This window comes from Neovison vison, chromosome X (assembly GCF_020171115.1).
Source record: "Neovison vison isolate M4711 chromosome X, ASM_NN_V1, whole genome shotgun sequence".
NCBI lineage: Eukaryota > Metazoa > Chordata > Mammalia > Carnivora > Mustelidae > Neogale > Neogale vison.
This window is the reverse complement of record NC_058105.1, coordinates 1458575-1485891: the sequence shown is the minus strand read 5'-3', so window position 1 is coordinate 1485891 and position 27317 is coordinate 1458575. Positions and strand designations below refer to the sequence as shown.

The following is a 27317-nucleotide window of genomic DNA, read 5'->3' as shown; positions in this document are numbered from 1 at the left end:
CCTGGAACGCACATCCGGTGTCAATGTCTTTTGTGTCTGCTCAGCGTGTGGGCAAGGCTCATTCGTCTTGTGATGCGTCAGTGATGACTTATCCATTCCTCTGTCACCACATTCCCCCCTTTGGGCTCTTACGAAGAATGCTGCTGTGAACAATTCTGTATCCGTTCCTGGGTGCACAGATGTTCTCCCTTTTCTTGTTGCTCTTGTTTCCTTACGGCCATTCTGGTGGGTGGGAAGCTTTGAAAAAGACATTCTTGATTTTCAAAAGCCTCCAATCAGAACTGTGATAGCACACGCGCTGGGATGGGGTGGAGGCCAGTGGTGGACGAAGGAGGCCCCCAGCAGCAGCTCCACCAGGGAGAACTCCACCCTTGTCCGGTGAGCGGTTCGGAACTGTCTGACATGGGAAACTCTTCCTCTCTGCCATTTGGATGGGCTTTTTTTTTTTTTTAAAGATTTTATTTATTTGTCAGAGAAAGAGAGATCACAGTAGGCAGAGAGGCAGGCAGAGAGAGAGGAGGAAGCAGGCTCCCCGCTGAGCAGAGAGCCCGACGCGGGGCTCGATCCCAGGACCCTGAGGCATGACCTGAGCCGAAGGCAGACGCTTTAACCCACTGAGCCACCCAGGCGCCCCATCGGATGGGCTTCCCCCCACCGATGATTGTTGCTTGTATCGTACAACCCCAACAGGTCAGGGTCACTGAGCCTGCGACGTCCACAAGGGACTGAGCCAGACCCACCGCAGACAACACATGTCACCTCTGAAGGGACTTCAGACAGGGACACTGTCAGAAACTGTCATAGCGTATCAAAACTGCGATGTCCAGGCATATGCCGGCTACCAGACACACGTAAATAAAGTATGAGTGCACAAGGTTACACGTGAAAGAATAAGAAAAAAGACACACTTCAGCACCCGCTATCGGGCGAAATATGCTTTGGGGACCAAAGAAGAACATTTTGGGAACAATGTGAAAATCGTTTCGAGTCACATAAAGCAAAACCGGGCAGGACTGCCGGGCGAGATGGACGAATCCAGCAGCCGAGAAGGAGGTTTCTACGGGTTTCCTTGACGGTATGTCAGTCAAACAGAAGATAGTTTGGCGCTGTTGCCGGAAATGTGAACAAGCCTGTAACCCTGGTTGCTCAGATGGGCCGGTGCCCCCCGTGCCTGTCCCCACGCCCATGAGTGGCATCGAGAACCAATGATGGCTTCGTAGCCACAAGCAAGAAGCTAGTACGTTCGCAGAATGGTCAGAAGCAGTAACGCAAGCGCCGCACGCTGCAAAGTTGTACAAACCACAGTGAGAATTTTTTAAAAGATTATTTATTTATTTATTTGATAGAGAGAGAGAGAGAGAGAGAGAGAGAGATCACAAGTAGGCAGAGGGACAGGCAGAGGGAGAGGGGGAAGCAGGCTCCCTGCTAAACAGAGAGCCCAATGCGGGGCTCGATCCCAGGACCCTGAGATCATGACCTGAGCCAAAGGCAGAGGCTTAACCCACTGAGCCACCCAAGTGCCCCCATAGAATTTTTAAAATACAACTACATTAATCAAAAAGAACTACATAATAACACTGGTGGGTGATGGGACTTCAGGTGAGCCTTACAGCAGGGGAAGGTGACATAAATTCTTTCTATGAGCCTATTAAGGGTATTACTTGAACTTTCCACACACGTACACTGGAGGCCCCAGCAAACCAATCCCCAACCGTAAACACTACTATGACCTCTATCACCACAGATTGGTTTTGCATGTTCTAGAACTTCCCATAAATGGAAACATATGACTTGGCACATCTATACGCACACTAGCATGTACATTCCTTTCTAGTACTAAGCGTCATTCCATAGTACTGAGTCACGGAAAATAAAGGGACCCCAGGAAAACCTGCTCTTTTTTGTCTCCTATTCCTGCTTCTGTTCTTGCTAGGAGCTACAGCCCCACCTTATACAGCACTTGGCCTGCTATGCACCTTTGCTTTAACTGGGTGACGTCTGTCCACTCAGTGGCCTTGAGCAGATGGCCTAAACTCTCTGAACCTTCCCCCTTTCACCCCTGGAGTAGAAATAGTATTTGTGGCTTCACTGTATTGAACTCTGCCCACGGAACCTATCGTCTACAGGAGGACACTTTGGAGAGTGATGAGGGCACTGTGCAAGCCAGCAAGAGTGGGAGTTCATTCCAAGAGCGCAGAGATGAACCAATAGGAATCATGTTGCCATTGTTAGTGATATTAATGTGTCAAAGGAGAAAAACATGACATCAGTAGATGTCAAAAAGGTATTTGAAGTAATTCCACTTCTGGGTGTCGACTCCAACAAACGGAAACAGGGCCTGGAACAGACACTCACACACCAGCGCGCAGAGCAGCGTGAGGAACATGTGGGAGAGCCTATGACGGAATGTTATTCAGCCTTAAAGGGGAATAAAATTCTGTTTTTAAAGAAGATTTTATTTGGGGGGGCACCTGGGTGGCCACATCAGTGATGGGTCCCGCTCTTGGTTTTGGCTCAGGCTGTGATCTCCACCCTCAGCTGAGTCTGCCTGAGACTCTTTCCTCCTTCCTCTGTTCTCCCCCACAAATTAATAAATAAATCTTAAAAGAGAGAGATTTTATTTTTAAATAATCTCTATTCTCAACATGAGGCTCAAACTCACAACCAGCAATGGAGAGTCATGGCCCTACTGACTAAGCCAGCCAGGGGCCCCCAAAGGAATAAAATTCTGATATCTTTCAATGCTGATGAACTTCAAAAACATCCTGAGATAAGCCAAGATAGAAAAGGGTACATAGTGTGTACAATTCCATTCTATGAGATGCCTGCAGTAACTCAGAAAGACAGAAAAGTAGGATGGGGGTGCCGGGGGGGTGACTGGGGAGCAAATGTCTAATCGGGGCAGATTTCAGTTTGGGAAGATGGAAACATTCAGGGACAATGTGAGCGATTTGAGCTTAAACGGCACTGAACTGTACTGTTAAAAATAGTTGAAATAGGGGAGCCTGGGTGGCTCAGTGGGTTAAAGCCTCTGCCTTTGGCTCAGGTCATGATCTCAGGGTCCTGGGATCGAGCCCTGTCGGGGCTCCCTGCTCAGCGGGGAGCCTGCTTCTTCCTCTTTCAGTCCCCCTGCTGTGTTCCCTCTCTCCCTGTCTCTCACTGTCAAATAAATGAATAAGACTTTTTTTTAAAACAAAAAGAAATACACATCCCAAGCCAAAAGGCAGTGCTATGCCTAATGGTGAAAGCCGGGAGCATTTTCATTAGCCAAGAACAAGATGGTACCCTCAAGATCACTGTTATTATCTGACACCGAAAAAGGGAAACACAAGGAGTGTGTGTTGGAAAGGACTAAGCCAAGTTCTCATTATTTGCAAATCAGATGATTGTACAGCGGAAAATTCCAAGAGACTCAACTGCGAGAGAATTTTAAGAAACTCGCGGAGGGCCCTGTTCTGTACCCATTTCCTGCAGCTACGCCACAACGAGAGAAAGTAACCGACGCGTGAGGGAGCTGTGGTCGTCACTCTACCAAGCGTCTCTGGATGAGATGCCAGTCAGTGCTCCTCTTGGTGACAGCCCTAGCCCCCGTGGAGAGGGTTCCTGCCCCTGCCGCGCCTCTGACTGCGGCCGCAGGAGACACACGGCGGCCGCGAGCCCAGCGGGCAGCCCCCCTCGGTCCGGGAAGCGTCCTGCGGTTTCATCTGCCAGAATCGTCTTGCCAGCTTGGATTCTAGTCTCTTCTCCGGGCCTGACTCAAGACTGGGCCCCACGGGCTCTTCAGGCGACTTCACCCAGGCTCGGAGCGATGCGGGCCTGCGGGAGTGGACACACGCGCTGGTTCCGCCTGCACGGGCAACCACCCTGCTTCCATGACTCCAAATCCCCCTCTGCATAGCAGAGGCCAAGCCTGTCGCTTCTTAGGACTCCCGTGGTCCTTCTCCTTCTGCTTCCTAACTTCAGGCCGTTCATTTTCAAGCATGAGCCTTGTGCCCAGTTCACAGCACCGTCCGCACGAGCACTTCTGCGCACCCTTGGCCTCGCCCGTGCCACAGCTCCGGGGGCCTGCGGCCCTCCGGTGGGCGATCCTTGCAGCCGCAGCCTGCGAGACAGGCCACTCGAAGGCCACGATCTCCTGGCGTGGCCCAACGGTGGCCACCGATGGCTCCGGCTACGCCACGCTGGGAGCCCCGCCACTGAGTCGCGCAGAGGACCCGCCCACCACCCGCTCCCCTCAAATGTCACGCCAGCTGGCGCTCCCCGTTGCCAGGGCGCTCGCGTGACACAGCGGGGTTGCTGGGAGGGCCACTGCCACTCTCCAAGGAGAGGTGGTTCCCTGGAACGCGAGCGCGGCAGCTTCTGACCTCAGGATGGGAGCGACTCAGCCGGGCCCTGAAACGGTGGACGGTCACCCGGCCTCCGGAGTCCGGGCCTCACGCTCCCCGCCACTCCTGCACCCCGGGCGCTTCTTGTCTAGGGAGAGGAAGTTGCAAATCACTTGATTGTGTATTTCAGGAACTTCCCCCAAATCCATTTATCCAAACATTAAGTCATTCGAGTAGCCTCCGTCGGGGTAACAGCTCCCGCCAGAGGACTCTAGCGGGAGCCGTGGGGCCTTCGAGGGCCCGTCCGAGGCCTGCAAGCGTCGCCCCCCAGCCTTCCGCAGCCGCGCTCGGCCCCGGCGTCGTCTCCCAACGACCCGCCGAACCCGCTGAAAGCGCGCCCCGGGCCTCACGCTCCCGAGAAGCTTCGTTTGGCCCAACTCGCAGGGGAGCGGCCGCCACCGCGGGCGCGGGGGTCTGTCGCGTGCGACGGAAACCGGTGTCCCTTCCTCCGCCGTGTGACTTCCTGTCGCCGCCAGGAGCCCGTCCGGGACCGGAATCCCTTCCCGCGCCGCCGTCAGCCCGGGTCAGAGCCGAGGAAACGGGCACCTCGCGCCGGAACGTGCCCGTTCCCCGAAGGCAGGGCCGGGACGCGGCACTTCGCCGAGCTTCGTCTCGGCTCTTCCTGAGTCACGGCCCCGGGCCGCGGCCGCCAGTCGGACGGGTGACAGTCCGACGGGTGACGCCGCGGCCCGCACTCCGAGGCTCCGCGTGTTCCCCCCGGCTTCCCCCGCCGAGGCGGTGTTCTTCCTCGGTGCACGGAGGCCAGTCAGCTCGGCTTTGCTTGATCAACAGGCTTTCCCGGTGGTCACTTCAGGGGGCCCAGAACCCCGAGCTACAATCAGAGGATGGGCTGGGGACCCCCTCATTACCTCTGATGGGGCTGGTGGCTCTGGTGGAAAGAGACCGTGCGCGTCCTTAAAGCAGGTCGTGTTCAGTTCCCAAGTTAGCGGGCCAAAGATGCAGAAGAGTGTCCCAAGCCAGCTGGCCACACTGGCAGGGCCACACCTGCCCCCCCAGTCCCCGTGCGCCTCAGCTGGACGCGGCCTCCGAGTGTGGGAAGAGTTCGTGTCTTCCAACACCCGAGGCTTGCTGGGCTCCCACCTTGCGTGACCACCTTCATGGAAGGCAACATCGGTTTATTGAACGGGACTGGGGATTGTGCCTGCCACGTGGCCGGGCCTCTGGCCCTTTACAGTCTGGATCTGTGCCTCGGAACTCCACCCCAGATACGATTTTTGTCCTGTTCCGTTTTTCTGCTTCTTTTTGAGACACTTTTGGAGAGTTCTCTTTTTCAAAGAATGTCGTTCAGTTCATCAAGGATTTCAAAGGTATCAGCATAAAGTTACATTTACTATGTAGTATTATTTTTTCTTAAAGATTTTATTTGTTTATTTGACACAGAGAAAGATCACAAGTAGGCAGAGAGGCAGGCAGAGAGAGAGAGGGAGAGGAGGAAGCAGGCTCCCTGCTAAACGGAGAGCCCAATGCGGGGCTCCATCCCAGGACCCTGAGATCATGACCTGAGCTGAACACCGAGGTTTAACCCTCTGAGCCACCCAGACACCCCAGTATGTAGTACTTTTAAATTAAATTTCAGACTCAGGCCAAACTTTATTTAGAAGGCTGTTTTTTTTTTTTTAATAAAGACTTTATTTATTTATTTGACAGAGAGAGATCACAAGTAGGCAGGGAGGCAGGCAGAGAGAGAGAGAGGAGGAAGCAGGCTCCCCGCTGAGCAGAGAGCCCGATGCGGGGCTCGATCCCAGGACCCTGGGATCATGACCCGAGCCGAAGGCAGAGGCTTTAACCCACTGAGCCACCCAGGCGCCCCTAGAAGGCAGTTTTAAAACTTCCCGCTGAAAGGGTGCCTGGTTGGCTTAGTGGGTAGGACCATGCAGCTTTTCATCCTGAGGTTCTGAGTTTGAGCCCCATGTTGGATGTGGAGCCTCCTTAGACAAAAAGTAAATAGTATAGGGGTGCCCGGGTGGCTCAGCGGGTTAGGCCTTTGCCTTTAGCTCAGGCGCTCAGGTCATGATCCCAGGGTCCTGGGATCAAGCCCCGAGTAGGGTTCTCTGCTCAGTGGGGAGCCTGCTTCCCGCTCTCTCTCCCCGCCTGCCTCTCTGCCTACTTATAATCTCTCTCTGTCAAATAAATAAATAAATAAAATCTTAAAAAAAGAGTAGTATATTTTTCAGAATTTCCAGTTGGAGTGTACAGAGAGGAAGTACTGTCTTTTCCTGGTTCATCCTAATTTCTTAGCACCGCACTCCGTAATCTACCTGATTTCCATTTCTTGGAATTGGTGAACAATTTCTCTGTGGCCCACAGCATAGTATTTTTCTGAATGTTTTGTATGTGCTTGAAAAGTGTGTATCCGGGGCGCCTGGGTGGCTCAGTGGGTTAAAGCCTCTGCTTTCGGCTCAGGTCATGATCCCAGGGTCCTGGGATCGAGCCCCGCATCGGGCTCTCTGCTCAGCGGGGAGCCTGCTTCCTCCTCTCTCTCTGCCTGCCTCTCTGCCTACTTGTGATCTCTCTCTGTCAAATAAATAAATAAAAAAATCTTTAAAAAAAAAAAAAAGAAAAGTGTGTATCCTCTGTTTGCTGGGCACAGTTCTCTGTGTATCAGATCAATGTTGGTCTTTTGCATCAAACATTTAAACGTTAAAAGATAAACTCGTAACAAAGAAAACACAACTGACCTTTCTTTTTTTTTTAAGATTGTATTTATTTGCTAAATACAGGGGGAAGGACAGGGGGAAGCAGGCTCCCCGCTGAGCAGAGAGCAGGATGCGGGGCTTGATCCCAGGACCCCAGGACCATGACCTGAGCCGAACGCAGAGGCTTAACCCACTGAGCCACCCAGGCACCCCCACAAGTGACCTTTCAAAATGATCTTGAACTGGAGATAGCCAGAAGCATTGAAGACAAAGATTAGTAAATTTTTGCATGGAAACTACCACGAACCAAGTCAAAGACACATCACAAACCAGGCGTATTCACAACACATGTGTGTGCAGGTCAAAGTTATGATCGTGAATACGGAAGGACTGCTCTGTACCAATAAGAAAAAGTTGTGGGAATCGGACCACAGATATGACTAGATTGGGCACGGAAGGGAACTTTGGGGCACCTGGGGAGCTCAGTCAGTTGAGTGTCTGACTCTTGGTTTAGGCTCAGGTCATGATGTCAGGGTCATGAAATCCAGCCCTGCGCTGAGGTCTGAGCTCAGCGTGGAAGCTGCTGGAGATGCTTCGTATGCCTTTTCCCATCATGCTCACAAGTCCTCTCTCTGGCTCAGTCTCTCAAATAATTAAATAAGTCTTTTTCCTCTTTTTTTTCCCTTTTTTTTTTTAAAGGAAGGAACTTCAAAGTCCAGTAAAGACAATAAAGGAGTGTCTAACCTCACTCCTACTGAAAGAAATGCAAATAAAAAGCAAACTCTGCTTTTTCACTGATTAGATTTACAAAGGTGAAACTTTTGCCCAAACGCAGCAAAACGACCTAGTAATCCGGCTTCTAGAAGTCTCAGCTAACGATACCCTTGCCCAAGTCCGCAAAAATACACGTGCAGAGATTCCAGATTGTTTATGGTGGTAGAGGCACAGACAGAAAAGCCGGGAATGATGCAGCTGCCGCCCCCAGAGTACCAGCTGAAGCTACGTAGAGCGTCTTCGTACTGTGTCGACGGGGCAGTTTCGCTGAAGAGCAAAAATAAAGCTCATCTACACGGAGCCCGGAAGGGGAGGTCGGCGAGTGTAGCTTGAGTCCTGGGAGGCAGCGGCGGAGGTTCGTGGGGCCCGCTCTTGGCCAGGGAGAGCCCAGGCTGGGAAAGCGAGAAACGGTTCTTCTTGTTCTGTGCAGTTTGGATGTGTCTGTAGTGAGCAGGTATTTTATTTTATTTTATTTTATTTTTAAGATTTTATTTATTTTATTTGACAGATAGAGATCACAAGTAGGCAGAGAGGCAGGCAGACAGAGAGGGAGGAGGAAGCAGGCTCCCCGCTGAGCAGAGAGCCCGATGCGGGACTCGATCCCAGGACCCTGGGTTCACGACCTGAGCCGAAGGCAGCGGCTTAACCCACTGAGCCATCCAGGCGCCCCTGAGCAGGTATTTTTAACAGGCAAAGTTTGTTTAAAAAAAAAAAAAAGGACTCTAAAAAGTGTTCTGGCTAGGGAGGGGGAAAAGGCCCCGTGGGGCCGGGATCCCTCTGATCCCAGGTTGGCTTGACTCCCGGCCTGCTCGCTGGTTGCCCTAGAACCGAGCTAGAAGAGGGGGGGTCCGTGCTCTCTGGTCGCCGGGAAGGCAGTGACTCAGCAGAAAACCCGACCCAAGAGGGAGGTCTCCATTCACTGTTCCGCGCGCTGACTTCCATTCTCTTCTAGAAAAGCAACAGCCGGGGAATGCTTTGGTGTCGCATTTGCAGTCTGGTGAGGGGACACGGAAGGACGGCGGCCGACGTCGCCCCTCTCTGCCCGCGGCTCGTGAGCCCCGCGCTCTCCGCCCGCCCCTCCGCCGCCGCCGCCGCCGGGCCCGGGCCCTCCGGCCAGAGCCTCCCCGGACAGCCTGAAGCCTCCCGGGGTTGCCACGGCAACTGGCGCTCCCGGACCGGGACTTGGCTCTTGGGGATCTTTAGGAAACAACGGAAGCAAACCAGAACCAGCCCCCTCGCCGCTAGTGGTGGAACCGGGTACGGGTCGGAACCGGCCGAGAGGAAGGCCGAGGGGCGGCCGGGCCGGACCCCACTCGTTGCCTGTGCAGGGGTGCGGCGTGGCGGCCGGTTAACGGGTGGCAGAGTTGAACATCTTGCTCTTCTTTCTTTCTTTCTTTGTGACGCCACCGCGCTGTGCTCACACGGACAGAGCTGAGGGCCGAGAAGCGGGGCTGTGCTGGGCCCCGGGAAGGGCGGGACGGGAGGCCAGAGCCAGAGGCAGGGGCGGGCGCGCTCAGAAGCGAGGCCGGGGCGCTGGTGGCCTGCCCGGGCCCAGGGCGGGCAGGGGAGACGGCACAGGGCAAACGGGAGAACACAAGATGTGCTGCTTCTGGTTCTTCAAGTTGAAGCAGTACTGGAAGAGACAATGGCTTGGAATTTTCCAAAACCCCAGACTGAAGGAAGCTACAAAATCAGGAACATTAAACAATGTAGATACAAAGAAAATCAGAAGCCGGCACAGCACAGTTAACCTGCTGAAAATCCCAGACAGAGGAATGACTATTTACTAGTCAAAGTGGCCCGTAAAGGCACGGTGACGACCGGCGGCTTAAATATAAGAAATATAGCCTGTAAGAAATATAGCAGGTAGTTCTTTAAGCTGAGGGAAATGATCCTACACATGAAAAGAGACTCAGCATTATCGGTCATTAAGGCTGTGGACATTGAAAGTGCCGTAAGACAGTACTTCTCACCGACGAGGATGGCTGCCATCAGATGGATGGATAGTACCAAGGCTTGACAAGAACATGGAGAAATTGGAACTCTTGTCCACGGCTGGGGGGGATGAATTCTATCTTAAGAAAGTTGTCCAGGGGCGCCTGGGTAGCTCAGAGGGTTAAGCCTCTGCCTTCGACTCAGGTCATGATCCCACGGTCTGGGGATCGAGCCCCACATCGGGCTCTCTGCTAAGCAGGGAGCCTGCTTCCCCCTCTCTCTCTGCCTGTCTCCCTGGCTACTTGTGATCTCTCTCTGTCAAATAAATAAATAAAATCTTTAAAAAAAAAAAAAGAAAGAAAGTTGTCCAGGGGCACCTGGGTACCTCAATGGGTTGGGCCGCTGCCTTCGGCTCGGGTCATGATCTCAGGGTCCTGGGATCGAGTCCCGCATCGGGCTCTCTGCTCAGCGGGGAGTCTGCTTCCTCCTCTCTCTCTCTGCCTGCCTCTCTGCCTACTTGTGATCTCTCTGTGTCAAACAAATAAATAAAATAAAATAAAGAAAGTTGTCCAGGGTCCTACCGTATTCGCCCCAGCCCTCTTAATAAACACATGAAGGAAATGCACATTTCCTCTATAGCATATTTATTATGTCCAATGTTACTTTGAAATAGACCCAAGTCTATGCTGTGGGACCCGCGGAGGGTGTTTGGTAATGTTTATAGGAGTAGTCAAAATCAGAATATTTATTGATGTCTCCTATAGTGATGGTACCCTCTCCTTTTCTTGACCCAATTTTCTGCTAAGAAATGAAGTAACTTGAGAAAGAACGGGAGGGAGGGAGGACGCAAGCAAGGGAGGGAGGAATGGAGGGATCCAGGATGGAAGAACCAATCTGTACTAGGAAGGGAACATGTGAGTGAGCGCACGTGAAAATAACAGCGGCAATGCCTTTGGGGGATTTAAAATATATGAAAAGAACAGTGTCAAAGGCAAGAGGGGATAAATGCAGGGATGCATGAGGGTAAAGATGAAAAAAACGAGAAAGGGGGGATGCCTGGGTGAGGTGTCTGCCTTGGGCTCAGGTCATGATCCCGGGGTCTTGGGATCGAGCCCCGCATCAGGCTCCCTGCTCTGCGCGAAGCCTGCTTCTCCCTCTCCCTCTGCTGCTCCTCTTGCTTGTGCCCTCTGTCTCTGTCAAATAAATAAATAAAGTTTTAAAAAAATAACAAAGAAAAAGGAGAAAGAAGGGAACAAGATGGCGCAACTGCCTGAAAGCAGAACTGTGTGCGCGTGCACGTGTGTGTCCTGGGGGGGGCAGTTCTGGTTCAAGGGCGCAGAGCTCATGCTGGTAGGATGGAAAAGCTCCAGTGTGCAGAGAGTGGAGAATGCTACACCACAGTGAAGATGTAATGCACAGAACTGTATACAGATAGTCCCGGTGTTATGTATTGTCATTTAAATTTGGCACAACACACACACACACACACACACACACACACACACTCATACACACATCTTGGTAAATACATTTGGATGTTAATGGATAAACAATGATTGCCAGGCTGGATAAAAGCAGGGAAAAGGGGGGCCTGGGTGGCTCAGTGGGTTAAGCCTCTGCCTTCGGCTCAGGTCATGGTCCCAGGGTCCTGGGATCGAGCCCCGCATCGGGCGCTCTGCTCAGTGGGGAGCTTGCTTCTTCGTCTCTCTCAGCCTGCTGCTCTGCCTATTTGTGGTCTCTCTCTCTGTCAAATAAATAAATAAAATCTTAAAAAAAAAGTGGGGGAAAAACTCCAGGAAGATGCTGCTTAAAAGAGACATTATGTTTTTTAAAAAATTTATTTACTTGAGAGACAGAGAGGGACAGCACCAACAGGGGACTAGGTGGACGGAGAAGCAGACTCCCTGCTGCGCAGCGAGCCTGAAGCAGGACCAATCTGAGCCAAAGGCGACACTTAACTGAGCGAGCCACCCAGGTGCCTCGATACAGTATATTTTTTAAAAAAACAACTTTACTGAACTAGAATTGATACCAAAGGAACTGCACGGTGAAGGTTTTATCTGTGAAACCATCATTCCCCAAAGTTTCCTCGTAGTCCCGGCAACCCCTCCCGCGGGCACCACCGAGCAGCATTCTGCACCCAGAGACATTTCTGCAAAGAAGACATCCAAATGGCCAACAACAGACACATGAAAAAGTGCTCCACATCACTCATGATCAGGGAAATACAGATCAAAACCACAGTGAGATCCCACCTCACACTAGTCAGAATGGCTAAAATTAACCAGTCAGGAAATGACAGATGCTGGCGAGGATGCGGAGAAAGGGGAACCCTCCTACACTGTTGGTGGGAATGCAAGCTGGTGCAGCCACTCTGGAAAACAGCATGGAGTTTCCTCAGACAGTTGCAAATAGAGCTACCCTACGACCCAGCAATTGCACTACTGGGTATTTACCCCGAAGATACAAATGTAGTGATCTGAAGGGGCACATGCACCCGAATGTTTATAGCCGCAATGTCCACAATAGCCAAACTATGGGAAGAGCCTAGATGTCCATCAACAGATGAATGGATGAAGATGTGTTGTATATACACAATGGAATACTATGCAGCCATCAAAAGAAATGAACTCTTGCCATTTGCAAGGACGTGGATAGAACTAGAGGGCATTGGGGCGCCTGGTGGCTCAGTGGGTTAAGCCTCTGCCTTCGGCTCGGGTCGTGATCCCAGGCCATAAAATCTAAAAAAAAAAAAAAAAAAAGAACTAGAGGGCATTATGCTGAGCAAAATAAGTCAATCAGAGAAAGACAATTATCATATGATCTCCCTGACATGAGGAATTTGAGAGGCAACGTTGGGGGTTTGGAGGTTAGGGAAGAAAAAAATGAAACAAGATGGGATCAGGAGGGAGACAAACCATAAGAGACTCTTAATCCCACAAAACAAAGTGAGGGTTGCTGGGGCAGGAGTGTAGGGAGAGGGTGGTAGGTTATGGACATTGGGGAGGACATGTGCTGTGGTGAGCGCTGTGAACTGTGTAAACCTGACAATTCACAGACCTGCACCCCTGGGGCTAATAATATATTATATGTTAATAAAAAATTAAAAATTAAAGAAAAAGAAGGGGTCCAAGATGGGCGCCTGGGGGGCTCAGTGGGTGAAGCCTCTGCCTTCAGCTCAGGTCATGATCCTGGGGGCCTGGGGAGGAGTCCCGCATCGGGCTCTCTGCTCCGTGGGGAGCCTGCTTTTCCCTCTCCCTAACTCTTCCCGTTCATTTGTGCTCTCGCTCTCTCTTTCATCAATCAATCAATCAATCTTTTTAAAAAAAGGAGTTGAAGAGGCCATAGGGAGATGTAAGGAAATAGACAACTATTTTGAGAAGTTTCGCTACCAAGAGGAACAGGGGCATGAGGATGGCTCAGTCAGTTAAGCATTCAACTTTTTTTTTTTTAAAGATTTTATTTATTTGACAGAGAAATCACAAGCAGACAGAGAGGCAGGCAGAGAGAGAGAGAGAGGGAAGCAGGCTCCCCGCTGAGCAGAGAGCCCGATGCGGGACTCGATCCCAGGACCCTGAGATCATGACCTGAGCCGAAGGCAGCGGCTTAACCCACTGAGCCACCCAGGCGCCCCAGCATTCAACTTTTTAAAAAATATCTTATTTATTTGAGAGAGAATGAGAGAGAGCAAGCGAGCATGGGGTGGGGAGGGCAGAAGGACAAGCAGACTCCCCACTGAGTGCAGAGCCCGACACAGGGCTTGACACCAGGACCCCGAGGTCACAACCTGAGCCAAAGACACTTAACTGACTGAGCCACCCAGGTGCCTCCAGTATCGGACTCTGGATTTCCACTCAGGTCACCATCTCAGGGTTAGGGTTAGATTGAGCCCCGTGTTGGGCACCATGCTGGCAGTGGAGCCTCCTTGAGATTCTCTCCCTCTGCCCCTTCCCCTGCTACTCCTTAAAACAAGAAAATGAAATAAAATAAATTGTTTAAAGAGGAACAAAGAATCGGAGTTGTGATTGGAGAGAGGTGTTGGGTCGAGAACGGATGCTACTGCCACAGGCGTGGTGATGCAGGAGAAAGGCGGGGCGACCTTAGGGTGAAGAGCTCCTCAGAAGACAGGAGAAACTTGTGACTCTGGCCATGGCAGGTGACAAATACTAGAATAGCCTTCTGCTTGTAAACAACTAGAATGCAGGCAAAATATTGAAAGCAGAGGCAGTGCCAGACTGTGATCAGCAGGAAACCAAATGCAGCGACCCCAGTGAGCAGCCTGGACTTCGGCCTTAAGGCTCTTTCAGATCGTGGTGCAGGAAGGGGTCTCCTGAGTTGAACCTGTGGCCTCCGTTGTTAGCCCTAACAAGCCGATAGTGGAGAGAAAAGAAAACAAGATCAGAAACATCTGATTAATCCAGGAGAAGTCCGGAATGTTGGAGAAAAGGAACGAAGGGCAGATGGGACGAAAACAAATAGCAAGAGGTGGACTTAACGCCAACCATTCAACGGGCCAATTAAAAGGCAGACATTGTCAGAATGGTTAAAAAAGAAAGAACAAACCACGTGCTGTCTACAGGTGCCCTTTAAATAAAGACCCAGGCAAGTTCAAAGAACAGAACAGAAAAAAAGTATCGAGAAATCAATTAAGCATAAGGAAGCGGGAGTGACTACACCCGACAACGCTGATAGCAAAAGAAGGAACATTTCCAGAGATGAAGAGGGGTATTTCCTGATAATAAAAGGGTCAGTTTGGGGCGCCTGGGGGGCTCAGCGGGCTAAAGCCTCTGCCTCCGCCTCAGGTCATGGTCCCAGGGTCCTGGGCTCGAGCCCCGCATCGGGCTCTCTGCTCAGCAGGGAGCCTGCTTCCTCCTCTCTCTTGGCCTGCCTCTCGGCCTACTTTGTGACCTCAGTCTCTCAAATAAATAAATAAATAAAATCTTAAAAAAAATAATTGATAAAAGGGTCAGTTTATCAAGAACAAGTAACAGTGCAGGACGCCTGGGTGGCTCAGTTAGTTAAACGTCTGACTTCAGCTCGGGTCCTGATCTCTGCGTCCAAGGATGGAACCCTGCGCCGGGCTTCCCCCTCCGCCCCTCCCCCTGCTTGTGCTCTCGCTCCCTGTCTCTCAAATAAATAAAATCGTTCAAATGGAAAGAGCACATAACATTCCTAAATGTGAATGCAGCCAACGGAACTTCGAAGTAGATGTAGCAAAATCTGACAGAACCCAAAGGAGAAGGACAAATCTCCAGTTACATTTGGAGACTTCGCTACTGTTCTCTCAGTCGGCCAGAGCAAACTGGGAGAGAAAAAGAGTTAGGATACTGAAGACTTGGACACCCCTAGCAACCACCTCGAGCTAATCTACATTTATAGAACACACCACCCAACTGTAGAATGTACGCGCTCTTCAAATAAACAGGGAACGTTCACCGACCTAAACCATGTGCTAAGCCATAAACCAAGTCTCAATATTTTTAAGACATGAAATCAGAGTAAATTCTCTGTACTACAATGTAATTAAAAACACCTAAAAAGTGATAGGCAAAATCCCCAAATAATTGGAAATTACGTCCAAGGGGCGCTTGGGTGGCCCAGTAGGTTGAGCCTTGATCTCGGGGTCCTGGGATTGGGCCCTGCATCGGGCTCTCTGCTCAGCAGGGAGCCTGCTTCCCCACCTCTCTCTGCCTGACTCTCTGCCTAGTTGTGATCTCTCTCTCTCTCTCTCTCTCTCGGTCAAATAAATAAATGAAATCTTAAAAAGAAAAATCTCCTTCCCTGGGGTGCCTGGGTGGCTCAGTGGGTTAGGCCTCTGCTTTCGGCTCGGGTCATGATCTCGGGGTCCTGGGATCGAGCCCCGCATCAGGGTCTCTGCTCAGTGGGGAGCCTACTTCCCCCTCTCTCTCTGCCTGCCTCTCTGCCTACTTGTGATCTTTCTCTCTGTCAAATAAATAAATAAAATCTTTAAAAAAAAAAAAACTCCTTCCAAGGAAGTCATTGGTTAAAGAAGTAATTACAAGGGAAATTAGAGAACATTATGAACTCAATGATAATGACAACAGAACATATCAAAATGCACAGAATGTTCTCAAAGGGAATTTATAGCTTTAAACGCTTATGTTAGAAAAAGATTTATTTACTTTTTTAAGTGATGTTTCACTGACCAAGCCATCCAGGTGCCCTGAGAAAAAGGTTTAAAAGAAACGATTTAAGGTTACACTTTAAGAAGCTGGAAAGGATGAGTAAATTAAGCCCCAAATAAGTTTTATTACTCCAAAATAAGCACAAGAAAGGAAATAATAAAAGAGTGGGAATCAAGAGAAAATGGAGAAAAGAAGGAGAAAAACTGAGATCAAAACTTGCTTCTTTAGAATGACCAAACAAAATTGATAAGCTTCTATCTGTGCTGATCAAGAAACAAAGAAAAGACACAAAACACCAATGCAAGCAATGAGAGGGGCCATCAGTGCAGATCCTGTGAAGGGTGGGTGAAGGGGTATTATCAACTCCATGTCGGCTTAGATACAACAAGCAAATTCCTTGAAAGACACAATTACTGAAACAGACACAGGAAGAAACAAAATCCGAACGGCCCAGTTATCTGAGGGAATTTAATCTTAAGATTTTATTTTTGTGTAATCTCCAGCCCTGACATGGGGCGCACACATGACCAACGGAGCCAGCCAGGCATCCCTTAAGGAACTGAACTTGTGAGCTTCCCACAGGGGAAGCTCTGGGTGGAGATGGCTTCATCGGTGAACACTGAGGGACACCAAGCACTCCCGAGCCATTTAAGGACACAGGAGAAGGGAAGGCTTTCCAGCTGCTTTTATGCGGGCCCTGGTACCAAAACCAGAGACACGTTACCAAGAAACTGCAGGTCAGTGTCCCTCGAACACACAGGCAAAAATTCCCAAGAGATACTGGCAGAGGTGAAAGACAGAATGACAGCCATTTCACACCCAGGTCTGAGAACAAGGCAATGACGTCTGTCTTCACCACCTCCACACAACATGGGTTCGAGCCCCTAACCAGTGCAGTTGGCAAGAAAAAGAAGGGAAAGGCATACAGATTGGAGAAGAGGTGAGAAGTACCTTTATTTCTGGAAGAAATGACTGCATACGGAGACTATTCCAAGATGTTTACCCCCAAAACGCCTAGAGTTTGGTCCATTCCTTGATTTTGGTACCAAAAGATGAAACAAAAACCTGCTGACGCTACTAACTGAATTTAAGCAAACCTAAGTAATGCGGGACACAACGCAGTGGCAGGGATCGAGCCTCACATCACGCTCCCTCTCTGTCCCGTGGTTAGCGAGAAGACAAAATGAAGGGGCGCCAGGTGGCTCAGTGGCTCGCCTCCGGACTCCTGGTTTGGGCTTAGCTCGTGATCTCGGGCTTGGCAGACGGAGCCTCGAGATGGGCCCACGTGCCGGGCATGGAGCCTGCTTGGGATTTTCTCTCTTCCTCTCCTTCTGCCCCCCACCCCCAACCCCAAGGAAAGAAAATAAAATTAAGGTCCCGTCTACAATAGCACCAAACCCCACAAACAGCTGCCGGCAGCGGGAACAAGGGCCCCAGAGGACTTGTTGGGGGCAGGGCAGGGCGGCGGGTCTGGCGCTGGGCTGGGCGGGCTAGGAACCCCGAGGTGAAAAGCACCGCAAAGACTCGAGCCTCTCAGCGCGACAAAGTCCGGGAGCACAGCCAGAGATCGACACGTGAGCTTTTATTCCTCCCGGCCAGCTCGCACTTGGGCGGCGCCTGGCTCCGCGGGGCATGTAGTGTGACCGGTGACCGCAGCCGCGAGCCCGGGCCGCTTTCCGAGATGCACAATGCCGGGAGACCGACGTGCTCTTCGGAACGGGGTCCCATCTTCTTCCTCCCTCTCTGCCTCGCTTCCAACTCCCACCTTCCAGGGGCCTAGCCCTGAGCGAGACCCAGCCAGTGGGCTCTGGAGCCTGGGCGGGCTTGGCACCCGTCAGGGGGTGTCCTCCGGGGGGCGGGGGGGCGGGGGCCTGGCCAGCAGGCCATCACATTAGGCTTCGCCCCCCCGGGTCCCCGGGGCAGCTCGCAGACACGGCCCGATGAGAGGGGAACCCCAGAACAGACACGCCTCACTTTTCCAAGTTACGAACGGCGGGGAGGGCCCCGAGACCCATAGGCTCTGTTCTACGGAGAGGCCCCTTTCCCCTGGGGCTTCAGCCAAGTCCAGAGAGAAGGGTTAAGGGCCGCCCTGGCCAGCTCCCAGGGGAGCCTGCTCCACGCTACCGGACCGGCGCCCCCCTTCCCTGCTCCTCCCGGGCCTGAGCAGCCAGCAGCCCGGGCACAGGCATTCCTCTCGTGCCCCCCCTTCCCCCACCCCCCCGCCCCGCACCCCTCCTGCGAGAACAGCTTTCCTGGCCCCTGAACACCTGAGGGCAGGCCTCTGAGAGGCCCCGCCCTGCCAACGGCTCCTAGCAGTGGGCCGGGGTGGCTCGGAGCCGCCAGGTCCCCCCTCTGCCCCGGGGTGGCTCGGAGCCGCCAGGCCCCCCCCTCTGCCCCGGAGCAGCTCTCCACTTGAGGAGGCCCCCACCGAGCCCCACCCGCGGGCTGCTGAGGACTCGGGAGCGTGAGAACCTCCCGACTATGAGAACTTCGACTTCCAGGTTTGGGTTATCCGCCGGGTGACCAGATCAGCTCTGAAACTCATCACTCTCCTCGGGCCCCGGCCTGTCTTGGGGTCCCACACCTGAGCCTGTGGAAGGAAGGGCCGCCGGTTAGCACACAAGGGCCCAGTGAGCACACAAGGGCGATGCCCCAGCTGCCAGGAGGCGGGGCCCAGGGCCCGGCTGGGCCTCGCTCTCAGCCCGGGGCATCTGTGTGATCAGGGGTTCCTGTTCTGAGCACTTCTTCAAAGGGCACCTGGAAGGGAAAGTACCTGCTGGAGCTTTGCATGTTCTGGAAGCAACTGGAGGGGGGCCTGGCAGCCCTAGGCTAAGGGAAGGTGCGGCTGTCGGGAGGAGGTGAGAAGGCTCCCACAAGGCCTTGTCACCTAGCGGGGGTGGGGGATAGCCCCGCTGCCCTGGAGCTGTCCCACACCCTCAGGGAACAGACGCTCTGCGGCTGCCAGTCAGGAGGAAGCGGGCGGGCGGCCCTGGAGTCAGTCCCAGGCTACCTCGGACGGAGCCGGATGACAGAAGCTGCAGGCTGTCCAGGACCCCGTCCTCGTACAAGGCCAGCTTCCGCACCATCTTCTGTCGGGCCGGGTTGATGATGATCTGCGGCGGCTGCGAGGCCACCGAGCTGCTCGGGAGCGATCCTGGGGCGGAGAGAGCACCGTCTCAGCTGGGGGGGGGGTGCTGTGCCACGGGCCCTGGGAGCTCCTCAGTGCCGCTGCTGGCCTCGCAGGTCTTCCCAGCCCCCAGCTCAACTCCCGGCCCCTTTGGGACAGAAGTCCTCTGTGCCGTGTCTGCAGGAAAGGCCTGGAAGGGGCCGCACTGTTGCCCCGGCTCCCGGATAGGCCGGGAACCTGGCCCTGAACAAAGCCTTCCTTGTTCCTGGCTTTCAAGAAGTGAGCTCCTGGGCTCTTGTCACCCACCTGGAGGTCAAGGCCCGGAGCTTGCTGAGGACAGACTGGGGGTGGGGTGTGGGGACTGCCACCAAGAGAGGCCCCTGGTCCCTCTTCCCTGCACCTGTCCCCAGCTACCTTCCATAGCTGTCAGCTGCAGCCCCCGGCCACTCCCCCAGCTCGACTCCTGGGTCCAGCCGGCCTTCCCCAGGGGTGTCGGGGCCCATGCGGTGGCCTCTTGCCCTGCGCTGCCTGGCCAGGCCGGGTCTGGGGGGCAGCTTGGGGTCGGGCGCCAGGCATGCAAGGCGGCAGACAGGCTGGACACACTCTCGTCACTCTCCACGGGCTGCTTGGGGCCCTTCTGGAGCCACTCTGGGGCCTGGGCTGGTGCTCCCGAGGGGAGTGCCTGGGGCTCCGGGGGGCTGGCACCACACGGGGCACTGCCGGGCTGGGAAACGTAGGAGTTCTCCTGCGGGGAAGAGGGGCTGCGGCCAGCAGAATCGGGCTCCGGGACGGGTCCTGCCACGACCGCCTGCAGCTTCTCTAGACTCTCATACACCTGTGGGCGGAGAAGGGACTCTCAGGGCGGGACAGGGCCCTGCCCCAGCATGCTGCCGTCCTACCACAGGGCAGCTCTGGGCCACCCGGGGACCTCGGGGCTTTTTATCCACGTCGCAAAGACGGACAGGAAGTCACTGGCCACTAAAGCGAAGGACCGAGCATGGCTTTTGTCCGTCTTCTGGAAAGCAAATTCACGGCCCTACCGCCCTCACATAGAGCCTCCCAGCTGCCCTAGCGTCAGAGGGAAGAAGGGGCGCTCGGGCAGGGGCCAGAGAAAACGCAGGTGCAGTGGCACCGGAGTGCCCCGAAGGGGGCCCAGTAAAAGCCCCCTGCTCCTCTCCAACTCCCAGGTGGGGTCTGGCGAGGGGCTCCAGCCACCCCAAGCAGAACTGAAGAGCGTGCTAAAAACGTCTGGAGACTCTGTTCCCAGGAAGCGGTGTGGCAGGTGCCATGGGCAGCACCCGGAACGTGGGGTTTCTGACAGCCACCCCCTGCCATGGGCAGCCGGTCACAGTGGCTTTCCCTCCCTACCCCACCTCCTCCCAGGGCTACCTGGGTCATGGGGGGTCTCCTCTTGGCCCGGCGGTGCAGGCAGCAGCAAGCCAGCTGGCCCAGGGCCAGCCCCAGCTCGGGCGGGCATGGGCCAGGCCTGGGGTCCAGGTGCTTCTTACAGATCTGGGCGGCAATGGGGGCAGCCCAGGCATCTGTGGCCAGACCCGCTTGCACTGTGGTCCGGGTGCTTTTCAGAGTCAACCCGGCCTCCTCAGCCTCTTCTTCAACGAGGTCCTTCTGTGGGACAGATCCTATGAGCTCAGCTATCCCTGGGTGCGCATGCCTCCAGCCCCCTTCCCCAGGCTCTCATCGCTGACTCCTGTGGTCCTTTCTGAGATTGATGAAGCACCCACCGTGTGCCCAGCTTTGCCCCAGGCCCCTGGGAGCCAGTGCTAGAGCGGCCCGGGGCCCACCTTCGGAGAGCTGACTTCCCGGTGTGGCAGAGACACCAACAAGCCTCTAAGGCAACGGGAAAGCCCAACAGACCGGCCACGGGGCTTCTGACTGGGGCCTGAGCAAGTGGTTACTTGGGAGCTGGGATCTGAAGGCACAAACCAGCCAGAGGTCAGAGCCGAAGAGGACAGGGAGCACCCCGCAGAGAGGTACCCAAGGGCGCAAACGGGGCTGGAGGCCATGCTGGCTTTTGAGATGGAAGGAGGAGCACCTGGGTCAGGGGGTGGCCTCTCAGGCAGAAGGAAAGGCTCAAACCAAGGCCCTGGGGCAGGCAGCGGGGAGCTGGCTGAGTTTGGGGGACAGAGAGAAGGCTGGTGATGGCAGGACCTGGGGAGTAGTGGCCACATTAAGGGACTGGGCCTTCATCCCAAGCACAGTGGGAAAGCAGATGGGCTGCCACAATCTCGTTCTGTTTTTGAGACGTTGCTTTGGCCACGGCATGGAGAAGAAATGGGAAGGATGCAAAGAGGCCCAAAGAAGGACCCTGAGGGACCCGGCACGCCGCCCTGGGGCAGCTACAATGTGGAGAGCGGCCCGAGTTGGCTCAGCTCTACACACGGGATGCGCAGACGGACGCAGACGGTGAAGGAAGGACAGCCACCGGCTGGCTCCCCGATTCCAGCCCAGAGCCCCCGAGACACGCTCCCGGACACACACAGCCCCAAGCCGGGGAGGGGAGAAGACGGGCGCAGGCGTGGACCGTAAAGAGCCTGTGCTGTACGCCGCGCCTCCGGCACGCGCCCGAGCGGGCCCAGCGCGGAGCACCATCAGGCTGGGACTAGAACCCGCGCCACCTCGGCCCACAGAGAGGCAGACAGAAGCGATGGGGTGGGGGTAGCCCCACTTCCCCCCACAGCCTCTCCCAGGGCCCTGTGTTCTGTTTGCCACTGCAGCTTCTGGCCCTGGAGCCCCGGGATGGCCCTGCCGGGATGCCCCCTTCCCCGCTCCCAGCCCAAGTGGGTTCTGGAAAGGCCCCAGCGTCTGCAGCAGACAGACAGGTTTTTCCTCAGCAAGGTCAAGGGAAGCTGCTTGGAGCCCTGCCTACTTTCATAGATGAGTCAGCAGTAGCCGAGGCTGGCTTCTGTGGGGCACTGATTCCAGATCATTCCACCCTCCAGGGCTGCACCTGTTGGTTATCGGGAGTAGCGCTTCCCTGCCTCCCTCCCTGCTTCTCTCCCTCCTTCCACCCCGTCTCCCTGCCTGCCTGCCTCCCTCTCCCCTCTGCCTCCCTGCCTCTCTCCCCACTCCCACCCCCTCTCCCTGCCTGCCTCCCTCTCCAGTCCCTGCCCCACCTCAGGACGCTCACCAGGTACTTGGTCCGGGCCCCATGTGTCCTCACGGCCCTCTGGCCAGCCAGGGTCTCCAGCACTACCTGGGGAGGGCAGGACAGAGGGTGTGGCAGTGGCTTCCGGGGCCCCAGCGGGGAGGGCCCCGTGCGGTGGGGCCTGTGGGCTGGTCGGGGCAGCCAGGCCCGAAGAGGCCACCGAGGCTGCCTGGGCACAGCCCTCGGACAGGCAGATCAGGACAGCGGTTTGGAGGGCTCACGTGAGGAAAAGGATTGCAAAACTGCAAACAGGAAACGAGATGCAGGCAGTGCCCCACGGGGCGGGAGGGCCGTGTCAGGGACAGAGGGGCCCCGGAGCCAAGGCTCCTGTCAGCTTGCCGCCGGGTTGGCCTCTGGTCCGCTACGGAATGACCCAGGCCCTCCTGTCTTTGCGTGGCCGAGGAAAGGGGCCAGGCGCTCACCACGCCAAAGCTGAAGGTATCCGTGTCCACGGCCAGCCTTCCCGTCTTGACATAGTCCTCGGGCAGGTAAGCCAGGGTGCCACGCACGGTCTGCGTCCGGGCCACTGTGCTGCTCTGGCTGGGACTGGCACCTGCAAAACGGCTGAGGCGGGCCAGGCCGAAGTCTCCCAGTTTGGGCATCAGTCTCTCATCCAGGAGGACGTTGGAACTTGGGGAGGGAAGGAGCAGGGTCAGGTCAGTCCTGGCCAGCTCCGCAGCCCATGCTTGCTGGGCCCCGACAGCACCGGACTCGGGGTGGCCCAGCTAATGGGGGGCTCCCTCACACGGTTCAGTTCCTGCTCGCCGAGGGGTGGGACACCCATCCTTGACCTCTGCTTCCACACCTGTCCCACTGCAGGTGCTCGGTGACCCAGGGCCCCCAGCTCTGATGTCCCAGGCCTCAGGGTTCCACCCCATCCCTCACCTCAGCCTCAAGCGGGAGAGGGCGGGCCTGCTCTCATGGGAGACACCCAGAGCAGGGCTCCTTGGGACTCAGAGGGCAAGGGCCTCTGCTGCCTGCTGGCAGAAGGTTTGGGAACATCATTCCCTTGCCACAGCCTCCATCCTCACGGCACTCAGAGGCCCCGAGGGCCTGGCTTTGTCTCCTCCTCACCTCTTGATGTCCCCGTGGATGAGACTGGGGCTGTCCTGATGTAAGAACTGAATGGCGCGTGCTGTGCCCAGAAGGATGTCCAGTCGCTGAGGCCAGGAGAGTGGGGGGCAGGCCTGGGTCTAGAGCGGCAGAGGAAGCAAAGGGCACAGGAGAGGCTGTGAGGCCATGGTTCCTTGACCCTGACTCTCCTTCCACCTGTCACTGTGGGTTCTACACAAGCCGCTTCATTCTCTGGGTCTCAGTTTCCTTTTCTGGGAAACAAGGAGTAAAGTCTGCAGGAGCCACCCAGGAGGCGGGCCCCGAGCTACTGCGCTGCTCTGCAAGAACGAGCACTATGCTTCCCAGAGGCACCAGGACTCGGGGCGCTCCTCCTTCTCCCTGGGGCGACCGGGATGGTGTTAGAGGCATTCTCCCTGGCTCCCCCCGGCACAGCACGCTTGCCCCAAGAGCTGAAATGCCCTGCGCACCGCTGCCGGCCCTCGTGGCTTGCAGACGTGTGGCCAGAGGAAGGTCAGCTGCAGGTCCGGACGGCACGGCTCACTGGCCACTGCCCCCCGTCCTCGAGGGCCACGCTGACAAGACCCCCCAGCTACTCTGCTCGTAAAATGAAGGGGCATGAATCGGGGCCCTGAGTCCATAACCCCCTTGTCAGAGGCAGCACGACCCAGGCTCCCAGGCCCGCGGGAACGGCGCAGGGGAGAGCGCGGGAAGGGTGCCAGGCGAAACGGGCGGCCCGCCTCGGGTCCAAGCCTGGGGCCCGGCCCCTGCCCGCTGGCAGGATCAGCTCACAGGGCCCGAGAGCCCAGGCCACGCACCCCGCTTCAGCCAGGTGCTGAGAGTGCTGTGGGCCCCGGGAAGGGGGCCCGGCCGCGGACGGCTACCTGGAAGTGGAGGCGGTCTTCCAGGGAGCCGTTGGGCAAGAAGCCATAGACGAGGCAGTAGAAGCCGCTCTGAGCACAGTAACCAGCAAAGTCCACGATGTTGGGGTGACGGAACCTGCTTGGAAAAGCAGGACCTGAGCACTCTGGCCCCCAGCCTCCGCCATCCTTTCCAGCTGGTTGTGGGGGTGGGCCGGGCCTGGTGGGCTCTGGGGCCCTGACCCGGTTCTCCCTCCGCCCCTAGCCAGGAGGGGTGCCCCAGACTCACCGGGACAGCTGCTCCACTTCCGTCAGGAAGCTCTGCTTCACTGTGATCCACTGCAGGTCTGCCCCCTGCAGCCCCCAGGGCAAACAAGGGCGGAGAGGCAGCATGAAGCTCCTGGAGTCAAGGCCTGATGGCCACTCTCATGGTCACCTGCCCTGGGCCCAGAACCACCAAGGGGCTGGGAACCTTGAACTGGGCAGTCAGAGGGCTGAAGGAGGTACATGGGGAAGCAGAGGAGAAGAACCAGAAAGCGAGGGTCTGTCAATGACCTGCCAGGGCCTTCGCGGGGAAGGTACACCCACCTCCTTTAGCCTCTTCACCGCGTACGGCGTGTTCCTCATCACCGCCCGGTACACACACCCGAAGCCACCCTCTCCGATCTTCAGTTCCTCTGAGAAGTTGTGGGTGCCCTGGGAGATCTCACTGAGGGGCCAGCAAAACGGAGAGGCCTGGGCTCCCTGCAGGGGGGACACTGGGCTCTCTGGGTTAGGCTGTGGGCAGAGATCCTGGATCAGGTGAGGTTCTCTGTTTTCCCTGCGGCCTTAAAGTCACAAGCGCCCCCCAGCCCAGCTGCCTCCTGGCTGGCCCTGTTAGGCTGGCTTGGGTGCCCTGGTGTACCACAGGCTACATTGTTTTGCTCCTTGTCTTGAATCTTTCCCTGTGGGCAGGACCCACCTACCTTGGTGGAGGAAGGGGCTGGGTCTGGTGGTGGTGGTTGCTGGCGGGAGGCAGGGCTTGGGACAGGACCCAGCTCAGCCCCAGAATGGGTCTGGGAACCTGGAAAAGCTTCATAAAGTTACCAGTGAGAGGCAGGCACAGAGCATGGTCAAGGTGGCCCTTTCCAAAGGTCCATCAAGGCCGACACCCGGGCCCTCTTACCTGGGGAGGGGACTGTGGCGGCTGACGTCGACAACTTCCGGGGGCGGGGGACCTCGGCCTCACAGGGTGCAGGGGGGCTGCTGGGCCTCGGGGTGCTGGTGCTGGGGGGCAGGAGAGGGGCAGGAGGGTGCCCTGGGACACAGGGGAAGAGAAGGGCGGTTAGGGCCAGGCGGCGGGGGTGGGGTGGGATGGGGGAGGGAGGGGCCCCGTGGCAGGCTCCGGCCCCAGACCGGGGTCCCGGGGTTCCCCGAGGCCGCGCGCTCACAGGCCGTGATGATATCCCGAGCGCGGAGCAACTGCAGGTGCGTGAGGATGCTCACGAGGTCGGCCACGCGGGCGTTGCGGTTGATCCAGGGCCAAAGGACGCTGGCCGTGCGCTGTCCGGAGCGCTCACACAGCCGCAGCTCCGTCTGGTCGCGCACGATCAGGGCGGCTGCGGGCCGGGAGGCGTCAGGTCTGGGCGCCCGGGACCAGCGCGCCCCTCCCCCGTCCCAGCGTCCGCCCGCCCGCCCGCCCGCCGCCACCCACCGAACTGGCACCAGTCGGCGGGCTCCAGGGCGTCCATCACTTTGTAGAAGCGGCACATGACCCAGGGAGGCACCTCGTACAAGAAGTGCTGGGCGCCAGGGGCCGCGGGGTCTCCCGGCCCCGGCCCACCGGCCATGGCCGCCGCCGCCGCCCCCGCCGCCGGGCCAGGGCCTCTCGGGGCCTCTCGGGGCCTCTGGAGGCCGCGGCGGGCGCGGGCCTTGGCCGGCCGGGTCCGCGGACACTGACTCACTTCCCCTTTAAGCCGGCCTCGTGCAGCGCCCCGCGAGACGGAAGGGGCGGGGCCCGGGGCGGCAGCCATCTTGCCCTCGGCGGCCGCCGTTTTCCCCCCGCGACCCTCGGCCGCACGGGGGCGCCGCGCGCGGTCTCTCCCGGCGAAGGCCGCGCCCCTCGGTCGGGTTGGGCGGCGAGGCGGCCTTCTCGGAGGAGGGGCCGCCCGAGCGGGACTCTGAGGGGTGGAGGAACGTGGTTCCGAGCACCGGGGCAAAGGGCGTGGCAAGGGCCGGGGCGTTCCAGAAAGGGCTCGAGCCGGGCCTGGCGGGCGCCCCGGGCGGCCTCCTTATAAACTCTCGGGCTTCTTTCGGGAGGCAGCGGACACTGTCAGAGATCCCGGGCAGGGTCAGGCGTGGGTCACGGCCGCGTCCTGTCCCTGTCGGCTGGCCCTGAGGCCGGGTGCAGGGAGAACCATCTGGAAGCTGGTGCGGCGGGCTGCCCCGGCTCAGAGCGCTGTTGGCCGCCGCCTCCGCCCCCCCGCATCGCGTCTTTTCCACCGCAGTCCCCTGCTCCAGCAAGTGTTGGCGCTTTGCGGTGTTTGCAACTTTTCCTTCTTTGGTGCCTTCTTCCCACGAGCGCGTGAAACGGGTTTACGTCTCTCGAAGACAGGCCTTCGGCTTCTCCGCTTCCTCCCTCCCGCGCCGTGCTTCCGGCTCCGGGGGCCCTCCCCGCCCGTGAGGACCGCAGGCTCCGGCCTCCCGGGCCTCCCGGGCGCCGCGTGCGCTCCGAGCCTGTCTGACGCCCGGCCGCCGCCTCCCTCGCGCTCGCGGGCGCTCCTCCATTCCCACAGCCCCGTTTCCCGGCCGTTTCCCGACCGTCTCTGGAGTCCACCCTTCCCCCAGCCCACTGCTCCCACGACTCCCTCCTCCCCTGAGGACCCCCGGGAAGAACGCACCGAGCAGCCACAGGACCTTCGTCTTCTGTTTGTCCAGTCGGACGAGCGCTTGCATGGCAGCGGGTCTCCTTCACTCACCACCCGCCCCCTCCATCCTGGCCCCCGAGGGCTCCCCTTCGGGAAGGCTGTCCTCTCAAGCTGGGCCTCCACGGGAGCCTCTCTCCCCGGAAGCCAGAGCCACGGCCGGTCCCACCCTGGCCCCAGCGGCTTCGCGCGGGGACGGCCGTGACGGAGACCGCGGACTCGGGCTCGGGCAGGGGGCACGCTCGCGCGCCCGCAGCTCTAGCGGGGCCGCGCCTCTGTCCTTGCTCCCTGCG

At 56.8% G+C, this 27317-nt stretch overlaps 1 protein-coding gene across 1 annotated transcript; it reads right to left on the bottom strand.

Moving 5' to 3' along the window:
- Nucleotides 1–18132: 18132 nt before the first annotated feature.
- On the bottom strand, nt 18133–25953 carry IRAK1 (interleukin 1 receptor associated kinase 1). Its single transcript, XM_044234646.1, has 14 exons — nt 25815–25953; nt 25552–25719; nt 25287–25418; nt 25087–25193; nt 24710–24898; nt 24411–24475; nt 24146–24260; nt 23265–23383; nt 22613–22820; nt 22173–22238; nt 20414–20650; nt 19439–19859; nt 18908–19051; nt 18133–18487 (listed from the first exon to the last, which is right to left on the bottom strand). Exons 1-14 carry the CDS (start codon nt 25948–25950, stop codon nt 18426–18428), a joined length of 2169 nt encoding a protein of 722 aa, XP_044090581.1. The 5' UTR covers nt 25951–25953; the 3' UTR covers nt 18133–18425.
- Nucleotides 25954–27317: the final 1364 nt, after the last annotated feature.

Bases quoted from the DNA above. Each gene is read 5' to 3' on its own strand.
- IRAK1 (XM_044234646.1), bottom strand. From the start codon at position 25,950: ATGGCCGGTGGGCCGGGGCCGGGAGACCCCGCGGCCCCTGGCGCCCAG. The intron at 24,261-24,410 runs GTGAGTCTGGGG...TTTTCCAAGCAG, and splicing joins GAAGTGGAGCAGCTGTCCCG to GTTCCGTCACCCCAACATCG. The intron at 20,651-22,172 runs GTGAGCGTCCTG...TCTGTCCCACAG, and splicing joins GGGCCCGGACCAAGTACCTG to AAGGACCTCGTTGAAGAAGA.